Source organism: Oratosquilla oratoria, chromosome 23, assembly GCF_046742065.1.
Source record: "Oratosquilla oratoria isolate Oo_2021 chromosome 23, ASM4674206v1, whole genome shotgun sequence".
NCBI classification, from domain to species: domain Eukaryota; kingdom Metazoa; phylum Arthropoda; class Malacostraca; order Stomatopoda; family Squillidae; genus Oratosquilla; species Oratosquilla oratoria.
This window is the reverse complement of record NC_134799.1, coordinates 2868486-2890935: the sequence shown is the minus strand read 5'-3', so window position 1 is coordinate 2890935 and position 22450 is coordinate 2868486. Positions and strand designations below refer to the sequence as shown.

At 42.9% G+C, this 22450-nt stretch overlaps 1 protein-coding gene across 2 annotated transcripts in view; it reads left to right on the top strand.

The window, feature by feature from the left end:
- Nup154 (nuclear pore complex protein Nup154) overlaps positions 1-22450 on the top strand; it is a 44097-nt gene that overhangs the window by 17842 nt on the left and 3805 nt on the right. For both annotated transcript variants that reach the window (XM_076206482.1, XM_076206481.1), the window contains exons 12-24: positions 538-786; positions 1307-1403; positions 3256-3452; positions 3721-3830; positions 4348-4528; positions 5578-5672; positions 7797-7971; positions 9090-9286; positions 14242-14398; positions 17296-17534; positions 19459-19606; positions 20019-20201; positions 20604-20742. In XM_076206482.1, coding sequence (XP_076062597.1) covers positions 538-786; positions 1307-1403; positions 3256-3452; positions 3721-3830; positions 4348-4528; positions 5578-5672; positions 7797-7971; positions 9090-9286; positions 14242-14398; positions 17296-17534; positions 19459-19606; positions 20019-20201; positions 20604-20742 — 2167 coding nt within the window. The remainder of the gene's footprint in view (positions 1-537; positions 787-1306; positions 1404-3255; positions 3453-3720; positions 3831-4347; positions 4529-5577; positions 5673-7796; positions 7972-9089; positions 9287-14241; positions 14399-17295; positions 17535-19458; positions 19607-20018; positions 20202-20603; positions 20743-22450) is intronic.

Genomic DNA, 22450 nt, shown 5'->3' with positions numbered 1-22450 from the left:
CAGATCAGACCAAAATTGGTGAAAAATTATACATGAATATACCAAGGCTTTTTCCCCCTTACAAGGGAGGTAGCCAAAAAAAAAAAGGCATAAAAACCATTCCCACCCATTCCATCCCTAAATAATACACTCCACTCCCCTCCACCCTCCCTCCCATCTTGGCACCTCCTGGTTAAAAAAAAAAAAAAAAAAAAAAAGCTTAGTCCTATTTTACTGTTTTATGAACTCTCAGAATCTCGGTGAAAACAGCTGTTTTGGCTGGCTTCTTTGATGGCCATGGTTGAGTGGTTAGTGTCATTAGCTAGCAAGTGGGAGGGGACTGCAAGAGCCCAGGTTTACTTGTCTTGATTATAAGTTAAAGTCATAAAGCCTATTACTTGCCATCACTTCTGTGAGGAGTTGCATCAGTTGAATGAGTTACAATTAGAAATTAAGTAATGCTGCAATAAGAACAATCAAATTTATTTATTTTATTTTATTTTTATTTTATTTGTTTATTTTCTTCTTCTTCTTCTGACATGAACCTATTTATTTCAGGGCACAAAACCTCCATTACTAGTCACCCAGCATGAGCAGGAGCCCAAGCAGTTAGTGCTGTTGTCAGCTTCAGGTGTTCATGTCCTGACAGCATTAAGGCCTGTGGACCAGCTGCAACACTTGCTGACAGAGGCTGGTGGTGCTGAGGGCAATGCTGTGAAGCAGTTCTTCAGCAGCATGACCCCTACTCAGGCGTGTGCCACTGCTCTTATTCTGGCCATCGAATATCCGTGTAGTCGCAAACCTCAGGTAATCTAACAAGAATAAGTTCGGTCGTAGTATATCACACTTCTTCAATTACCCCCCCCCCCTTTTCTCTCTCTCTCTTCTCTCGTGTCTAAACTGCTGTGGGTTTTGTATCATTGAAACTCGAGGCAACAGTTATTATTGGATCTATTCCCCAACTGCCACTACCTTCTTTCTTTTGCCTTCACCATCTGTAATTGGGTGACTAAGGGTGTGGCAATGAACGGGGATGACCCTTCTTCCTGAAGATACTGAGAAGGGCTGGGGAACATGTGTGCATACACATAGGCATACATTACCAAAAATCCCTTTTCTTCTTACAAGGAGAATGACCTAGTTAATGCCATTCAATGCTTTCAGTGTATATTACATATAGACATGCATACACATATGTATATAAATATATATCCACCAGAAACACGCTCATCCTTGGAAGTGGGGTGGCTAAGCCTATTATAAGAATGACCATTGCATTAGATTATTGTGACCTAATGTGGATTTTGTTTTTTGTTTTCCTTTGCAGGTGTGTGAAGGAGCAATTCGAGCTCTGTTTTTGTATGGGACCACAGCCCCAAGTGTGGTAGGGGGACCTTTCAATCCACAAACACCAACAGTACAAAGTAAGTTTGTTTTTATGATATGTTTTACGTTGTTCATTGGTGTTTTAGATTAATGTAGGGATGTTAACCCCATTAGTAATGATTCCTGTCTCCTTCTCAACCTCCTATCTCCACCCCACCTCCCCATCCTACACTATTTTCTACAATGCAAGGTAGTTAGGAATTACCAACTCGCTTCACTGTGTCTAGATTCTGGCCTACCATTAATTACCTCCAGTTTCCTTAATCCATCTATCTATAAACCAAGAAGTTACTTCTCCTTTATAAGGGAGGTTGCCAGCCAAGACATGCACCCTCCCTGAGCCATCCTCATCCCATCTTTCACCTGAAAGCTGTATCATTTCCATTTATCTTATTCTGTTGGGTCACAGATCATGCATAAACCCTCTTTGCTAGTACCAATATTCTCCCATTGTTGACAAACTGCCAGACCCCATCATATTAGTCTCTTTCCATATCTCTTCTGCACCTCTTCGCTGATGCAGTCTATCCTCCTCAATCTTGGTCTCCCTCTTGGTATTCTTCCAGTGACAAACACCATTATCGGGATCGTTTACAAGCAATTTAGTCTGGGCGGCAGTGAAACAGGTTGTACAATTCATGTGTTTCTTAATTGCTAGGTTATGCACACAGAGAAGGCACGACATGTACCTAAGGAATCTACAGAGTAACTGGCCCATGGGCGAAGGTGCTAGGAGCTATAAGCACACAGAAGAGAAGGGAGCCTGTGTTGGGTGTATGAAGGGGCTTTTGTCCAGGGACATCAATATTGGTCAGAGCACGCCGGTACACCATTACATTAGTCTCCTATACCAATTACACTATACCACAGAGGGAAAGCTGTTCAGAGCAGTCAAGAGCTTTTATGAGAGTAAGAGAACCTGTATATAAAGGAGAGAGCAAGTGGTTTGAGGTAAAGGTGGGACTGCAACAGGGATATGTCATGTGACCATGGCTGTTGAATGCGTACATGGATGGGGTGGTCCTGGAGGTAAATGCAAAGGTAATGGACAGGGGACTGAAGATGGTTAAAGAAAATGGAGAAAAGCGAGAGGTGAGCTAGGTGTTGTTAGCTGACAACACTACACTTGTGGCATGGTCAGAGGAGGGGTAAGGGAATTAGTGACGGAATTTGCCACTCTACATACAGCTGGTTCACTTTCCACTTCCTCCAGGATCTCCACAAACCCCAAAACCTTTCCTAGTATCTTCACATGTGCTTCCCTTACTACACCATCTATATACATGTAGCTTTGGTCTGCCTCAAAACACTGCCAAAAGTACCGATTACCATATTTTACAGCTTGGAAGACGCACCCTAATATTTGAAAGAAATTTCTAAGAAAAATAAAGTCATTCTCATACAAGAACACATTCACCATATACCCGACCACTGAACATAAAAACATAAGAAGCAAGGAGTCTGGAAGACACTAGTGTCTCAGCGGATGACGACACATATTGGATGTATTGTTTACATTACGAAATCACTTGTCCGATTTTGTTTGTATGGCGATGATATAAAACTTCAAAGAAATTTATTCATCTTCAAATCCCAAGAACTCGTCACCACTGGATTCGTGTAAAAGTTCAGAACGCTCATCTACAGAGTTATCACTACTGTCAGTCATGTACGATAAATGATCCTCACTACCATCCATGGCATTACTTATACCACATTTTTTGAAAGACTTTACAACAACTTCAGTATTAATAGCATTCCAAGATTTCAACACCCATTCACACACTTGAGCTATTGATGGGCGTTTCATTCTTCCACATGGTGTCATATATAAGTGAGCCTGATTGTGTTTTGCTTTGGTGTAATGTTATTTGTATCATTCCTTTCCAGCTTTCCATCCCACACAAACCTCCTCACCTATGCCAACTGCTGTGGTGGACCCCAACATTCAGGTGGCACAACAAGGTGTTGGGGAAGTCCAGTTCTCACCACTGCACAATGCAATCTACCTCTTCCTCTCCCGTATCCTCCGACCTGTGTGGTCCACCCTCCTCATCAACGAGGTCAAAGATGAAGGAAATACTTCGGTAAGTGAAGACCATAGTCCGTACCCTATTCCTATTATGATTTGTATACTTCAGCATTGCCTCTGATCTAAGCACTGGGTAGGTGACAGGAAAGACCCTATGTTGCCCTCAATCATCGTGATTGAGATGGAGATTACCATATATCCACATGGTGCTGAGATGGGAGAGATGTCAAATGGATTTTAATGTGTACAATTAAGTGTGTGCTTTGACCCCATCACACCACTTGTTAGCTTTTTCCAGATATAGATATGCAGTTTATTTTCAGGTTGTGAGTATTGTGAATGCAGATGAAGTTTATTTAATTTCCCGACAAGTGAATTTACTACTTAACTTTTTGAGAGGCAAAGACTACTTTTCTCCTCAGCCAGGGAGTGGGTAAGTTCTAGATTTGATGTCTTCCATGTAAGAAAGAGACTGTCTCTCTGTCTCTCTTCCTCTCCCCCCTTCTCTCTCTCTCTCTCTCTCTCTTTCTCTCTCCCTCTCTCTCTCTTTCTCTCTCCCTCTCTCCTCCCCTTTTCCCTCTCCCTCCTTCTCCCTCTCTCTTTCTCTCTCTCTCACTCTCCATTCTCCTCTCTTTCTCTCTCCTCTCCCCTTCTCCCTCTCTCTTCACTCTTCTCTCTTTCTTTCTCTTCTCCCCCCTCTCTCTCTCTCTCTCTCTCTCTCTCTCTCTCTCTCTCTCTCTCTCTCTCTCTCTCTCTCTCTCTCTCTCTCAGAAAAATAATTAAAAGTGCCAGTACACAACAATAGCTTCAGTGAAAATATTTTTAAATTGGTTGGGAAACAAATATTACTAAAATGTGCAAGGTTGTGGGTGAAGTTCCTACAAGTGTGCGAGAGATGACCTCTGTTTGCCCCAGGGATTGGTGGCATGACTGACAGGCTGCTTTTGCAGGGTTTTAAGTGGAGGAGCCCCTGGTGATTATACCATGGAGACCAGTGGGAACAGCAACTTGACAGAGCGCACATCTCTAGTGGCTGCCTGCTCCCTCATGCAGCACACATTGGAAGTGCTCCAACTCTGGTTCATCCTCATTACCCATAACTTCAACACCATTGTCTCCTCACTTTCAAAGGTAAGATTATTGGTCTCCTCCTCCTCCTCCTCCTTGCCTACCCGCCCACCACCACCACCCCCTGTGTTAGGGGGAGGAAAGAGTACTGCCACAGAGTTTTCCTCATTCAGTTCATAAAAGGCAGCTAAAATAGGATGAAGTGATGGGACAAGGCATCCTGCTCTCTGTAACCCAGATGGGTATATTTCCATGGGAAGTTGAGATAGATATTAGGGTATAAAAACAAGCATACAGAACAATAAACATCCTTACAGAAACACAACATACATGCAGTACCATAATAGTAAGAATTGTTTCCTTGAATTTCATTTACTAGAAACCCACATCCCTCCAGTGGTTCTTGGACTTAACCACTTCAGTACTACTCAAATTCTCACGCACAGCATTGGCTACCATATGTAATTTGCATCACACTACTTGTGTTATAAAATATAGTCACTGCTGTATTACTTGTTCTCTTTTACTCTTAATAATAATAAATATAGAAAACATGATCAAACCAGTTCACAGAATCTGGGGGGTAACTCGTGTATAACTACATACATACATATACCAAAGGCTTTCTTCCCCTGTACACAGTAGGTAGCCAAAAAACAAAGGCATAAAAACCACTCCCACCCATTCCATCCCCTACATACTCCACTCCCCTCAACCCTCTTCCCTCCTTCGTATCTTAGCACCTCCTGGATGATGGGGTTATCCCTGCATCTTGTCCACTGCCCGGGGTCAGAAGCAGTGTTGCAAGACACAGCACATCCACAGCAACACCGCTTCAATAAATTGGCGACACCCCCCACCCCGTCTCCATCCCTTCATGCAGAAAAGGAGAAGATGGGGAGAAATCCCTTCGGACTGCGTCAATTTATTTCTCATACATACTCCCTCACCCCTATCCTCCACCCACTCCTCCTTATGCATCACAGCATCATCCATATACAACCATTCTCCATTCACCCCTGTCTTGTGTCCTCTTGGTACATAGATAGAATTATTCTAATTGGTAATTGTAATTCAATACTGAGATGATAAGTTAGCATATTTTGTTCCAGGATGAAGGAGCCCAACTACGTACAATGACCTTAAGAGACTTGGTCATCTCTGGTCGGGAAGTGTGTCGATCTCTTCTTCAGGGCCTTTTGGACAGGTAGGAGATATCCAAGACGAGACTTGTGTAGCACACCTTAAAGAATTATTACATGGAATGATCTACATTAATAATACATATACCAAAGGAGTTCTTCCCCCAAACATGGGAGGTCGCCAATAAACAAAGGCATAGAAACCACTCCCACCTACTCCATTCATTAACAATAATTATCATATACAATATTTATTGTTCTTGAGTAATACTAAGTTTTTGGTGCTATTTAATGCATGTATCCATGAAAGGACACTTTATGTGGTGTGGGTACCAAGAGCACTGCTGACGCCAATTATGTATCTGTGAAAGGGTACTTTAGAACTTGGCACAGGGAAGTCATGACGCCAGTTTGGGCTGTCTAATGTTTATTGATGAGAACTTGGTTATGTACAGAATGTACATATCAGGGGACCATGTCCCACCAATGATGAATGGGATGGTTAACCCCTTCGTTACCGACCCGTCAGCCTTACGTAAACAAACGTTTCAAACCGTCCCACGAATGGCTGGAGCCTTATGTTTGTAAACACAGACACTTGCCACCACGTGGGTAGAAATAACCCAGAAACCAAGGCCTTGAGAGCCCTCAATACACCCAGCTTATAACTGTGACACGTGCGTGTCACGGGGAGCACGCTCGGTTCCTGGCGGGTGCACTCAACGGTGACACACAGGTGTCACAAAACACACATCCGGTACTGAAGGGGTTAAGCCCCTCAACGGAGCACCACTGGCATTTTATACACAATATATGCCTATTCACCATTTTTCCAAAGGGTTGCCAGTTCGGCTTAACATTAACGTAATATGTAATGGTTATAGTCTAAGGGATTGAGTTAGTATTAATAAATGTCTTGACATGGTGTATGGTCAGTTGAATATAATGGTTCTCTATATATTGAGCATGTAATGTATATAAGGTAAACTCAAGGTCAGATATTCAGTGGGTTTGATTTGCCTTCATGCAGTCTTTATGTGACTTATAAAATTCTGAGTAAGGTGGTGTTTTTGACTTGTTGGATCTAGAAAGAGTGATGACTGGCATGAAGTGATTGTGGGTGTCTTAGGTCACATGTGCTATGTATCTGACTTTGTCTGTAGTGTTTTAAGGATTTATATGGTTGTGGTTATATTGGGTACATATTGATATGGATACATGCATAAATTGGAAAAATATACTAGAGATAAATTGGTGCTATGGATATTGTTTCAGGAAATTATCTTCTGCAAGTTATTTATGGCAAAATTTGTCGAGTCATCCCCGATATCTAGGTTCTGTCTTAAAATACCCAACTGCAGAAATGTCAATGTGACTTTGTTTTCTGTGGCTAGCAGATTTATCTGTCTTTATACCAAAAGGTTTCTTCCCCTGTATAACAGTGGTAGCCAACCAAGATATACACCCACTTTCCATCCATCCAATATCCATTTGGTTCCCTATTAGAAAAATCTCGTAGCTCTTTCTGGATGAATGGCCATCCCTGCACCTCATTCACTGCCTAGATGAGAAGCAATGCAGCAATGCATAGCACCTCCATGGCAGGGCCTGAGAGCTGAAGGTGGTTTATACCCATTGGATCATATGCACAGTCTCCAGACCAGGCCTAAGATTTCTCTTTAACGACTTTATCCATATTTCTTACGTGGAGACCTGACAGCTGGTGACTGCTCCCCTCCTTCTGTTATTTAAAGTCTGTGACACAGACACTGTCCCATACCAATACAACACAGACAGCAGTCCAAAGCTTCCTCCCATAGAGAGCTGTGGGAACACCTGAGGACCATTGCCAGCCACTGTAGGGGTGCAGGTTTCCATTTAGTCAAACTTGAGACTCTGTATAGGGCAGTGGACAGGATACCGGGATGATCCGACATCCATGAGGAGCTAAGATGAGAGGGGGAAAGGGGTGGTGGATGGGAGTGGGTACATGCCATTGACTAGGCTACTTCCATTGTAAGGGGGCAAAAATTTCTTGATATATAGATAGATAGAAACTTGAGACTACAATTATTATTACTATGACTCCACATCATTGGTGCACTGTTATCTTCAAGGGTAGAAGTACTGGAGAAACCGAAATTCCACATGAGATGCTGTGGCAGTAATCACAATTCTTTCATTGACAGATACCATGGTGACAATGCCTCCATTGACACCATATCCAAAAGATTGCTGGATCAGTGTCGAGGTCTATACAGTCCAGAGGATGCCAAGTTGTCCAAGGCAAATGAGATCATCCTTTCTGCCAAGAACAGCAACAACAAAGAAGAAAGGGAGAAATTGTTCAAGGAAGCAGTTATGGTAAGGGGAATGACTGAAAGAAAAAGATGAATTTGATGGAAATCTCTTGCTTTCTTTTTAAACATGCACAAACACACACACACACACACACGAGCAAAGATTTTCTAAACTGGAACTACCAACCCTGGAACAAAGAAGGGAATGAGGTGATTTATTGACCATTTACAGAATCATGAAAGGTATGGAAGTCCAGGACTTACTAAATTGGGATAGAAGGAAAACAAGGGGACATGAAAGGAAACTCAAAAAGGACAGCTATAGAAGAGATCTGGGGGGGGGGGGGAATCCACACAGAGTGGTGGGTGATTGGAATGTGTGTGCAAACACCATACATGAATTTAAGAACAAACTAGATGTTGCAAGATAGAAAGATGGGTCACCATAAGCATATCTCCCCTTCCCATGTAATACAACTAGATAAATACACACACACTCTTGCACACACTCGCTCACCCACTTTCTGTATATCTCCTTCATCCCCTCACACACACACACACACTCTCTCTCTCTCTCTCTCTCTCCCTCACCTCCTCATTCTCTTTTTCTTTCTCATTGTTTATTCTCTCTCATTTTTTCCCTCTGCTTACATCTTTTGAGGATGGAAAATTTTCACAATGATACAGATATGCAAAATTCTTTATACATGACAAACTAGATTGTCTTAGTATATATTTTCAGCTCTCTGCTCAGAAGGCTCCTAACCTATTTAGGACTGAGCTTCTTAGATATTTATAGAGATATGCCTTGAGGTTTATTTTTCGAAAGGAAATTTCTCTAAATTTTAAATTTTATTTTTGTAAATTTGTTTTATTTATTTATTTATTTTTATTTATTTCATTTTTTTCCCTCTCCATAGTTGTGTTAAAGTTTATTTTTGTAAATTTATTTGTTTTATTTATTTATTTATTTATTTATTTTTATTTATTCATTTTTTTCCCCTCTCCATAGTTGTGTTAAAGTTTATTTTTGTAAATTTATTTGTTTTATTTATTTATTTATTTTTATTTATTCATTTTTTTCCCCTCTCCATAGTTGTGTTAAAGTTTATTTTTGTAAATTTATTTGTTTTATTTATTTATTTATTTATTTTTATTTATTCATTTTTCCCCTCTCCATAGTTGTGTAAGCAGATACCACATCATATGAATGTGGGTGCCATGTGTAGTCAGTTGGCAGCATGTGGCGCCTATGACGGGATAGTTGACTTGTGCCTCAGTGTTGCAGCACAGAGAGACCCACACGGATTAGCACTTCACTTCCACAAGAACAACGAACCACATGATGACCACCAGGGCTACATTCACTTCACTTCACGGTAAGCAGATCCATCATTGTGCCAGTCAGGGCTAGGTCCAAGTACAGGCAACTGTACTTAAGTCCAAATACCTAGATATTTTTCAAGTACAATTATAGTTTTTTACTTTCTCCTGGATGACCCGTCATCCAGGAGGTGCCAAGATAGGAGTGAGGGAGGTGGGTGGAGGGGAGTGGAATATATGGGAAATGAAATAGGTGGAAGTGATTTCTATGCCTTTTTCTTTTTGGCTACCCCCATGTAAGGGGGAAAAAGCCTTTGGTATATGTATGTATGTACAATTATAGTATTGATGGAGTAAAAGGGGCATTGGGAAAGAGGGGAATGTGTGTTGAGGAAGGATGGGAGAGGAGAGAAGAGGGGTGAATGGAGAATGGTTGTGTGTGGATGATGCTGTGGGGGATGGGATTGAGGGAGTATGTGTGAAAAATAAATTGATGCAGCCCGAAGTGATTTCTCCCCGTCTTCTCCATTTCTGCATGAGGGGACGGAGAGGGGGGTCACCGATTTAATGAAGAGTCCTTGCTGTGGATGTGCTGTGTCTTGCAGCACTGCTTCTGACCCAGGACAGTGGGCAAAATGCAGGGATGACCCATCATCCAGGAAGAGCCAAGATAAGAGGGAGGGTGGGGGTGGATGCGAGTGGAGTATGTGGGGATGGAATGGCTGGGAATGTATTTTATGCCTTTGTTTTTTTTTGGGCTATCTCCCTTGGAAGGGGGAAAAATCCTGTGGTATATGTGGGTCTTTGTAAGTGCATATGGGCCGGGCAGTGAGAAGAGCATGGAAGAAAGGGAGGCCTTTTGGATAGATTTAAATGAGTGCATAGAGGGTTTAGGAAGAAATGTCAATGTAATAGTACTGGGAGACCTTAATGCTAGAGTGGGAAATGGTCCAATCGATGGAGTGGTTGGGAAGTGTGGAGTTCCAGGAAAGAATCGTAGTGGAGAGTTGATGGTGGAAATGTGTCTAGAAAGAGAGTTGATGATAGCAAATACAGTGTTTCGGAAGAAAGTCAAGCATAAGTACACATGGGAGAGGGTGGTGGAGGGAAGGGTGGTAGATAGAGCGCTAATGGATTATGTAGTGGTAAATAGGATTATGATAGGAAGAGTTAAGGATGTACATGTGCTAAGGGGAGAGGGTGGGGGAATATCAGATCATTTTTTGGTGGAAGGTAAGTTGAGAGTGGAGGATAGATGGAGAAGGAGGAAAGGGACAAAAGGTAGGGAGGTTCTTAGAGTGAACTCCTTGAATGAAAAGGAAAAGGAGAAGGAGTACGAAAAGAAGCTGAAGGAGGAGTGGGAGGGAGTAAAGGATAGAGCAGAGATGGGTGTGGAGGAGGAATGGGGATGGTTCAAGGAGGGAGTCTTAAAGTGTGCAAGGATGGTGTGTGGAACAAGAAGGACAGGGGGAAATAGAAGAAAGGGTAGTGAATGGTGGGATGAGGAAACAAAGAAGGTTGTAGAAGAGAAGAAGCGAGCATTCACAGATTGGTTACAAAAGAGGACAGGGGAGTCATATGAGACGTACAAAGAAAAGAAAAGAGAAGTAAAGCAAAAGGTAAAGGAGGCAAAGAGGAGAGCAGATGTGAAATGGGGTAGGAGTATGACAGAAAATTTTGAAAGTAATAAAAAGATGTTTTGGAAAGAAATTAAGAGAGGAAAAGGAGGCGAATCAAGTAGGGAAGAAAAGGTAAAAGGTACAGATGGAGAGTTGATAATGGAAGAGATGGCAGTGAGGGAAAGATGGGCAGAATATTTTAGGGAGTTGCTGAATGTGAAGGAGGATAGGGAAGGAAAGATAGCTGCAGTGGGAAATACGAAGAAAATGAGAGTGATGAGTGAGGAGAATGGAGGAGAAATAAGGAAGGATGAGGTGAAGGCAGTTGTAAAGATGATGAAAGCAGGTAAGGCACCTGGTCTGGATGGATGTCATGCAGAATGTCTGAAAAAGGGAGGTTCAGTGATGGTGGACTGGTTGGCGAGATTATTTAATGTTTGCTGGAGAGAGGGTAGAGTACCGGAGGACTGGAGTAGTGCCTGTATAGTTCCTCTTTACAAGGGAAAAGGGGACAAGTGTGAATGTAGTAATTTCAGAGGGATTAGCCTGTTGAGTGTAGTAGGGAAGGCTTATGGGAGAATCTTAATTGAGAGGATTAGGAGAGGAACAGAAGGAGTAATTGGTGAGGAACAGTGTGGTTTTAGGACGGGTAGAGGTTGTGTAGATCAGATCTTTGTGGTAAGACAGATATGTGAGAAAGCTATAGGAAAGGGGAAGGATGTTTTTTGGGCTTTTATGGATCTGGAAAAGGCTTATGATAGGGTAGACAGAAAGGCACTGTGGGAGGTTATGCAGATTTATGGGATAGGAGGAAAGCTTTTGGGAGCTGTCAAGAGTTTTTATGTGAGTAGTAGAGCATGTGTTAGGATTGGAAATGGAGAGAGTGAGTGGTTTGAAGTAAAGGTGGGACTTCGTCAAGGATGCGTTATGTCGCCCTGGCTGTTCAACTTATACATGGATGGGGTGGTGCGAGAGGTGAATGCTAGGGTAGTGAGTCAGGGATTGGAGATGGTTAAAGAAAATGGAGAAAAGTGGGAGGTGAGCCAGCTGTTGTTTGCGGACGACACTGCGCTTGTGGCAGGGTCAGAGGAGGGATTGAGGAAGCTGGTGGCAGAGTTTGGGAGAGTATGTGATAGAAGAAAGCTAAAGATAAATGTGGGTAAAAGTAAGGTGATGAGATGTACAAGGGGTGAAAGTGGCAGTAGACTGGAAGTGAACATTAAGGGAGAGCGACTGGAGGAAGTGGATAGTTTTAGATACTTGGGTGCAAGTGTAGAAGGAAAAGGTGGAGTGAAGGTGGAGGTAGAATGTAGATTGAGAGAAGCGAGTAAATGCCTTGGTGGTTTAAAGAGTGTAATGAGAAATAGACATTTGGGAATGGATGCGAAGAGGAGACTGTATGAAGGAGTGATTGTGCCAACAGCACTGTATGGGGCAGAAACGTGGAACATAAGAGAAGAAGAGAGAAGGAGTTTGAATGTGTTTGAGATGAGGTGTCTGAGAAGTATGGCGGGGGTTACTAGGCTAGATAGAGTGAGAAATGAGGAGGTGAGGAGGAGAACAGGGGTGAAAAAGGATTTGGGAGAGAGGGTTGATGAAAGAATATTAGGATGGTTTGGACACATGGAAAGAATGAGTGAAGAAAGACTAGTAAAAGAGGTATGGAAGGCAGATGTGGAGGGAGTGAACATGAGGGGACGTCCTAGGATGAGGTGGATGGATGGGGTGAAGGGGGCTTTGGGGAAGAGGGGAATGTCTGTTTAGGAAGGAAGGGAGAGGACGGAAGACAGAGGTGAGTGGAGAATGGTTGTATATGGATGATGTTGTGACTGCATGAGGAGAAATGGGCGGGGGGGTGGGGGGTGGGGTAGTATGTGTGAGTAAATTTTGACGCAGCCCGAAGGGATTTCTCCCCGTCCTCTCCTTATATGCAAAGGGGGACGGAGAGTGGGGGTCGCCGATTAAATGAAGCGGCCTTGCTGTGGATGTACTGTGTCTTGCGACACTGCTTCTGACCCAGGGCGGTGGGCGGGGTGCAGGGATGACCCGTCATCCAGGAGGTGCTCAGATGAGAGGAAGGGTGGGAGGGGTGTGGAGTGTATTTGGGGATGAAATGGGTGGGAGTGTTTTTATGCCTTTCCCTTTTTGGCTACCTCCCTTGGAAGGGGGAAAAAATCTTGGTATATGTATGTATGTATATGTATGTACAATTATAGTAATTTTGCTATGTATTTAAGCCCTTCCTTTATATGGGGGGACGGAGAGGGGGGGTCGCCGATTTAATGAAGCGGCCTTGCTGTGGATGTGCTGTGTCTTGCGACACTGCTTCTGACCCAGGGCAGTGGACAGGGTGCAGGGATGACCCGTCATCTAGGAGGTGCTAAGATGGGAGGGAGGGTGGAGGGGTGTGGAGTGTTTTCGGGGATGGAATGGGTGGGAATGATTTTATGCCTTGTCCTTTTTGGCTACCTCCCTGGTAAGGGGGAAAAAGCCTTGGTATATGTATGTATGTATTTAAGCCCATGCCATTGTAATTAAGTACAAGTATTTTATGTGGTGAGAGTGGTTTGAGGTGAAACCAGGCTTGCACCAGGGTTGTTTTATGTCGGTGTGGCTGTTCAATGTGTACATGGATGTGGGGTTACAGAACGTAAATGCAAGGGTGATGGATTGGAGATTAGAGAGAGATAGTGGAGGGAAGTGGGAGGTACCAGTTGGTCTTTACTAATGAAGCTGTGCTTGTAGCTTGGTCAGAGGAGGGTTTAAAGCATTTAGTGGTGAAATTTAAGAAGGTACAGTGTGTGATTGTAGGAAGTTGAAAGTAAATGCGGGTGAAAGCAAAGTTGAAATACAAGGAGAGTGTGGCAGTGAGTTATAAGTTAGTCTTAAAGGAGAGAGGTTAGAGGAAGTGGCTAGTTTTAAGTATTTAGAGTCGCATGGAGCAGGGAATAAAGTAGGGATGTAGAAAAAATGTATAAAGAGGGAAGCAAGTATATGTCTTGGAGCATTGAAAAGTGTAGTGAGAAATAGGTCTCTGGGGATAGATGCAAAGAGAAGACTGGTGGTTGTGCCTACAGCACTATATGGGACAGAGACTTGGAATTTAAGAGAGGCAGAAAGGAGAAGTTTAAATGTGTTTGAGAAGTATGGTGGGGGTTTTGAGGATTGATAGAGTGAGAAATGAAGTGAAGACTAGGGTTGTAAAGGGAGCTAGTAGATAGTGCTGATGAAAGAATATTGGGATAGTTTTCCCTCACGTCTTAGCTCCACATGGATTAGAAGTGTGGAGGTTATTATACAAAATAATATTTTCTTTGTTTATTCTCCTTATTCGTATTATTTGTTGTCTCAACGTGCTTTAGATATTAATGACTTGTGTGAATTCCCCACAGTTTGGAGTGTTATCGAGTGTTTGTGGATCAACTGAATCAGTTGATGGGCTCTACAGTGGTGACACCTCCTTCTCCCAGTATTCCGACTCGCCCTGGGCCCCCGACTCCGCCAGCACCTACTCTTCCGTCCACAGATGCCAACGAGTATGCTGAGAAAGTAAGAACTCGTGAACTTGACATTGTAATAGAATTCTAAATAATGAGGTAACCCCCCCCCTCCTCATCCACCCAAAATTGATTATGAAATAGATGAGAACATCTCAACAAGATTTATCATTCCTTCATTCATTCACTCATACAAGAGACCAGGTGTAAAAGACTGACAGATTTCCCTACCTGAGGAACACACTTATGTGCATGCAAAGCCCCTTGCACCCTGTGCATCCACATCATTTTCAGTCATCCATTCAAATTCTTTACACTTGGCTAGTCTTCTCACATTCGTTCTTTCCACATGTCCAAACCACCTCAATACTCTCATCTACTCTTCCAAGAACTCCCTACCCACCTCCATTATCTACCTCACATCCACACTTCTTACTCAATCCATTCTTGCAACAGCTTATTTCTCAAACACTTCACCTCAAAAACATTTATCATTCATCTCTGCCTCCCATATGAGGCATCCGGAGGTAAAGGGGCAACATTGCCAATACAGGAATCCCTCAAATAACACGGGGGTTAGGTTCCTGAAATTACCACGTATGACCAAATCCGCGTATGCTGACTTTCCATATTAGATACCGAGAACTGTATGTATGTGTACGTGTGTGTGTGTGTGTGTGCGCGTGTATGTGGTGTATGTGTTTGTGCGTATATACATGTGTGTGTATGTGGCGTATATACATGTGTGTGTATGTGGCGTATACACGTGTGTGTGTATGTGGCGTATGTATGTGTGTACGTGCGTGCATGTATGTGTCTGTGTTCACATGTACAAGTAAGCATGTACGTGCGTGTGTCTGTGTTCGTATTTGTGTGTACACGCACGCGCATTCACAACATACACTGGTTGTCTAACACGTGTCTACGTGTGCGTGTCTACACGTGTGTAAGCGTGTATATGCCTGTTTTTGATCTCTCAAACCACCACCGCCAGTAACAACAAGAACCTCATAAGAGAAATTAAGACACGACAAGCACAGTCATTATCAGACTATTAGTTGTGTTCCAAACGAAAGAAACATTACACTTCAACAGGTTAGGGCGGTAAAATTTCATGATAGCATGGCGCAGATGGTGGAAGTGACTAGCTAAAGCTTGTTGGCTACCCCCCTACCACCCCCTACTCCCCCTCTCCTCCCCTCCCTCCCTCCTGCATCAGTACCGGGAGGTTTACACGTAACCACAGGGAGCTACCCACGGCTATCCCCTTGCCAGGGAGCTACCCACGGCTATCCCCTTGCCCCACACCCTTGTTTGAGCAGTTCCCAGTGTACATAATGACCGCATTATATGAGGATCGACTGTATATGGTAAAATAGAAAGCAGTCACCACAAATGTTTGTGATGTTGCCGCGTGTGTACGTATGCGTGCCCGACTCGGCGCGAATTTTAAAACGGTTCTCTACATTTGAGATGGTTTTGAAATAAAATCCGTGTTATTCGAATCCACGTTATTTGAGGGACTCCTGTACCTGATTTTGAGTAAAACACATTCAAAGTTGAACTATCGATACTGGACATTTCACTTGATTTATTACATCCATGTTTATATTATAAACATGGATGTAATAAGTCAAGAGAAATGTCCAGTATCAATAGTTCAACTTTGAATGCGTTTTACTCAAAATCAGGTATTGGCGATGTCGCCCCTTTACCTCCGGACACCTCATATAATAACCAGAGTCTCTCCTTTGTACAATGCCATGGGTACAGTCACACCTTCGTAGAGCCTTCTCTGCATTCTTAAATATCTATTTTTCATTTCTCCCAGACATATACTTGCTTCAGTTACTCTTATCGTAAGGTGACCTCCATAAATATTTCACTGTGACCCACACTCCACACAAATCATTTAATTAATTCAAAGCTTCAGATCTGTACAGAGACTCATGTCATCCATGGTCCAGAGGGACATTCCTCTTGTCTGGTTCATAAATTTCTTGACCTTTTCAATATGAGTAAAATTCTCACACACACCATTGGATGCCTGAGGTACAATGATTGGTGCATCACAATACTCGCATTATAAAATATAAAGTCACTGCTGAATTACTCATTCTCCTTCACTGAATAATAATAAACACAGAAAACATGATCAAGCCAGTTCACAGAATTCGGGGGTCACTCAGCTACAACAACAAAATAAATATAATCAAGATGCCAACACCAGCATCCTTGTATACCCACTCACGCCTCGTAACGCCTTTGTAGGCATCATCATATGAAAAGAGGTTAAGTGGGTGAGGGGCAGTGTAAAGGTGTCACTTTAAAATAAAACAGTGGGGGTAAACTGTCTGACCCTCCTACGGAAGTGCTGTGTCTTGCTGCATTGCCTTTAACCCAAGCAGTGCAGCAGGGAACAGGAATGACCCATCATCTATGAGGTGCTAAGATGGTGGGGACAGTGAATGAGGTTTTGGATGTGTGTGGGTTAGATGTATGCCTTGAATCAGCCACCCCCCTCATAAGGGGAAAAAGACCTTTTGGTATACATATGTACTAGCAGTGCTTTTCATCTGCTTAAAGTTATTATTAATTTTAAGCTTGTTTTGAGAACCATGATTTTTTTTCAGTTCCAATTTCCGTTACTGAAACCTATTGAGGGGATGGAGAGGGGGGGTTGCCAAATTAATGAAGCAGCCTTGCTGTGGATGTGTTGTGTCTTGCAACACTGCTTCTGACCCAGGGCAGTGGACGAGATGCAAAGATGACCCGTCATCCAGGAGGTGCCAAGATATGAGGGAGGGAAGAGGGTAGAGGGGAGTGGAGTATGTAGGGGAGGAATGGGTGGGAGTAGTTTCTATGCCTTTGTCTTTTGGCTATCTCCCGTATAAGGAGGAAAAAGCCTTTGGTATATGTATATGAAACCTATTGTCTATGTATTTGCAGATTATCTCCTTGGTTGTTGGCAGTCAAGATGAACTGGCACACACAATGGTCTACCAATGGCTTGTGGACACAGGGAGGACAGAACGGTTGCTAGCCATCACCTCTCCGTTCATAGAACCCTTCCTCAGTCGGTCCAATGGTCAACCTCCTTTGCACCATCTCCTCTGGCGCTTCTATGAGAGGAACAAGGACTATTATAGAGCTGCCAAAATCTTAGTCCATCTAGCTGATCAGATTGGGTGAGTTCAGCTGAAGATGTTATTGTATCTGTTAATATCCCCCCCCCTCTCTCTCTCTCTCTCTCTCTCTCTCTCTCTCTCTCTTCTTCTTCTGCTGCTCCTCCTCCTCCTCCTCCTCCTCCTCCTCCTCCTCCAAGCAAGCATACACACATGTACTTAAAGGCCCTTTCCCCCTTACAAAGGGAGAGGGGGTTACAGTCCAGGCATACACTAACCTTCACCCACCCCACAGCCATCCAATACATATTTGTTATCCCTTTTATCGTAGCTCCTTAACCCCTTCCATACGGTGCCGCACATGTAGGCGTCATGGGGAGCAAGTGTATTCGCGAGGCTGCCATATCGGCGTCTTGATTATATTTATTGTAGTCGCCCCTCCATAATGACATTCTTTCTAATTCTTTTGTAATCGCATTTTCTATGGTTATCAAAATTCACGGGTGAAGAGAGAACGATCGATATAAGCGGTGACTATATTTTATGATGCGAGTATTATTACGACACGTCATACGGCTGGCATTGGCTGCTGCCACCGAGATCTAAGTCCATGACGCCTACGTGTGCGGCACCGTATGGAAGGGGTTAAGGATGAAAGGTCATCACTTATCCCCATCTACGGTTTAGGTCAGAAACATTGTAGGAAGACACTGCACCTCCATAGCAGGGCCAACAGCTGAAGCTGGGTTACCCCCACTGTTTCATTACATGGTGACATTTCCCCCTCCCCCCTCATCCACATGAGAAATTATAGAGCAGACAAGAAAAAATTCTTTTGAGTCATGTTTGGCCAGATTGAAACTTACATATACCAAGGGCCTTTTCTCACTTACAAGGGAGGTAGCCAAAGTCAAAAAGCATAAATCCAATCCCACCCATTTCATCCCCACCCATTCCACTCCCATTGACCACCCCTTCCTTCCTCCTCCTCATCTTGGTTCCTCATGGATGACAGGTCATCCTTGTATCTCACCCATTTTATTTATACACACACACACACGCATATATATATATATATATATATATTCTCTATAGAATGAATGAGGGGAAACTAGCAAAAAGAGTTAGGTGCAGAGTTGGATGGAATGAACTTGAGAGAAAGAACAAGAATGAGATGGATATATGGGTTGATGGAGAGCTTTGAGTAAAAGGGGAATGTTTGTTGAACAGGGAATAGGTATGAGTTGAGAAGGCTTGTACATACATACATATACTAAGGGTTTTTTCCCACTTACAAGGGAGGTAGCCAAAGTCAAAGGCATAAAATCCACTCCCACCCATTTCATCTCCCACATACTCCACTCCCCTTCACCACCCCTCCCTCCCTCTTTTCTTGGCTCCTCCTGATGGGTCATCCCTGCATCTTGCCCATTGCCCTGGGTCAGAAGCAATGCAGCAAGACCACTTCATTTAATCGGTGACCTCCCCCCTCTCCACCCACTCATGCAGAAAAAGAGAAATGGGAAGAAATCCCTTTAGGCTGTGTCAAGATATCATTCACATGTACTCCCTAACATCCCCCACCCACTCCCTTCCATGCATCACAGCATCATCCATACACAACCATTCTTTACTCACCCCTATCCTCTATCTTCCCCTTCCTGATTGTAAATATAACATTAATGCATCTTGAATGGATAACTCATCGTCTCTACTTTCACATGAAGGGACATTGAGGGAAGGTTTCTTTGTAATTGAAGCTGCTGTGTCTTGCTGTATTGCCTCTGATCCAGGCATCAGGGAGGGAACAAGGATGACACTTAATCCAGAAGGAGCTAAAATAAAAGGGAAACAAGTGGGTGATGAATGGGTATGGGATGGGTCGAGTAGCTGCATGCCTTGGATGGCAACCTCCCCTATGAGAGGGAAGAAGCCTATTGGTATATAGATAGATTTATTTTTTTAAGAAGTATCTTTCTGTTCACAGAGGAGACATCACATTGGACGTACGGGTCGAGTATCTTTCACGTGCCCTGATGTGCCTCAGTGCTCGAGAAATGACGACATTATCTTCCTATTCAGACTTCATGTTGCATCTGGAGGAGAAGAAGGATGTTGCACGGGTGCAGCTTATGGTACTGACACTTAACTTTTCATTTTAATTGTCAGCCCCTATTATTACACTGATGTTCTGATAGTAGTTAATCAATTGTTGCCTTGAATTTCACCTACTGTAAACATGCAGCCCTGCAGAGGCTGGTATGTGTCCTTATCTTCCTAGTCCATAGACCTGTGAGGGTGAGGGGTTTCAGGGTGTCGACAGTGGGCAGCTCTGCTGGGGATATGCGGTCTTGCTGCATTGATCCACAAGGCGCTGGGAGATTTTCTTTTTAAAGGGAAACAAATGGGTGTGTGATCGGGGGAGGGTGGATGCATGCCTTGTCTGGCTACCTTCCTTGTGAAGGGGAAGAATCCTTTTTAGTATATTGATTGTAAATTACACTCAAGGGTGAGTATTGGATTTACTATTGTGATTTTCTTGCACAGGTCCTTGATGCAATACAAGGTAAAAGTAATGAGCCAGGTGCTGCTGATGCCATTAAGCAGCTGAATGCTGGTCTGCTGGACATCACTACCCTTTACGAGAAGTTTGCTGAGCCCTGGGCCCTGTGGGAATGCAAGCTGGCTATCGTCCATTGTGCCAGTCACTCTGAAACTCATTTGATACAGGTCAGTAACCTACTTTTCAGTTCATTTTGGAATTAGAAATTTAATTGAGAGTATCATGTGTAACTCTGTTTCTCTATCCTATATCTTTCCCTCCCATGTCTTTATCAGTCTCTTTCTATATCTCAATTTCTCTCTCCTCTCTTCTTCTATCCCCCCCCCCTCTGTGCATTCAGTGAAAGGAAGACAAAAGATGAGAATATGTCTTACTACTAGGTACCCAGGTACCATTTCAATCCATTTTCTTTTTACCACAGCTGTGTAAGAATATCTACCATTATTCAGACCAGGGTGTATAGTATGGAATTGTTAACATTTGATAGCAAGTTGACCTAAGATTAAGGGTATATGGGTCAGGCTTTCAATGATCGTAACTAAGTTTGTGTTACTTTCTTTTTCTTTCAGTCTTTATGGACAAACATAGTAGACAGTGAGTTGGAGAAGTCAGTGCATAATCCAGTTGAGCTAAGAGTGGACAGTCTCTCCAACAAAATCAGAAGCTTAGCTAGAATGTACTTGTCCAGCCCTAACTTCTTTCCTCTTGGTAAGATAACACTTTTGTATTATGTCTGCCTATTGTGGTTTTCTATATCATATGTAACATCAGCATGGTGTTGGTGACTGCATGTATTCCTTTGTAGTGGTACTGATTTTATGCAGGTGTTACTAAAGGGAATTTTTCTAAAGTCTACTGAAGTATTGACTGCAGGGTAACATGTAGCCAATGATGTAGGGGCTGTTTTGCAGGTGCTCTTATGGACTGGATTCATACACCATTTTTCTGATTTAAAGATAAGATGGATCACATGAAGAATCGTCACCCCAGACTTCAACAGGGTGACAATTCCTCCTAAGGTGCCCAATGTTCATGTGGGCCATCCTGTGTTTACGATTCTTCGGTTGTATAAGTGGATGACAATAAGCATAAACCTCATTCAGCCACTGTTGATATTTGGCGTATTGGGGTGACAGTTCTTCATGTGGCCGTTCTGGGGTGACATTTCTTCATGTGAACCGATAAGATGTACATGTAGAGGAATAACGATACTTTTGTTCTACAATTGTCCCTCACTTTTACTCTTCCCTTGAAGCTGTCCATTATCTCATCTATGATTCTACTTCCTATCCTCTGTGGTTGGGGGGGGAAAAAAGAATTCTGCCACCATCCTTCCCATGGAACTCATAAGAAATGACAAAGTGGCATGGAGTGATGGGACAAGGGATCCAGCTCTCTGTATGTTCAACCCACATGAAGTCAAGGTATGAGAGGATCTGGAAGAACTCCAACCAGATCCCTAGAATTTGGGTCATTAAATGTACATGACTGCAGTACAGATGAAAGTAAAAGGGAAGAGATTGGCAGTAGGTGGATTTGTTAGCATTAAGTGAAGCAAAGTTGAAAGGTAGGGGTGATTTGAGTTTGGGATCATAGTGGAGAGAATATCAGTAGTGATGAGGGATGGACTGAGTGAAGAGAGAGAAAAGTGTGGTGGAGTGGAGGAAAGTGTCTTCTCTTCAAGATCAAGATTAACCTCTTCACTCTGGGGCACATCGCACGTCTGACAGCATTAGCTGCCCGATGTGCGATGTTGCATCATAATAATCGCATTATAAAAGATAAAGTCAGTGCTCAATCATTCGTTCTCTTTCACCCATGAATTTTAATAACCATAGAAAATATGATGAAGCCAGTTTAGAAAGAATGGAGGTTACGTAGGTACGACTACAATAAATATAATCAAGATGCCAACGTCGGCATCATCGCGTACCCACTTGCTCCTCATGTCACCTACGTAGGCATCACCGTATGGAAGTGGATAATGCAGATGAAGGTTAAACTGGGATGGGTTTTTGTCAGTGCATATGGTCTTCATAAGGATTCAACATCATTATCATCATCATCATCATCCTTGGGAAATTAACCTCCACGAGACGTAAGTGGGTATACAAGGATGCCAACGTTGGCATCCTGATTATATTTATTTTGTAGTAGTAGCTGAGTAATCCCCAAATTCTGTGAACTGGCTTGATTGCGTTTTCTGAGTTTATTATTATTCAAAGAGTGACTTTATATTTATAATGCAAGCATTGTGATGCTTCATTGAATCATCATATATCAGGCATCTGGTGATGCATGTTAGAATTTTACTTTTATTAAGGAGGTTAAAAAGTGTGAGAAATAGGCATTTAGGAATGGGTGCAAAGAGGAGATTAATGCTGATAGCACTGTATGGAACAGAGACATGGAATTT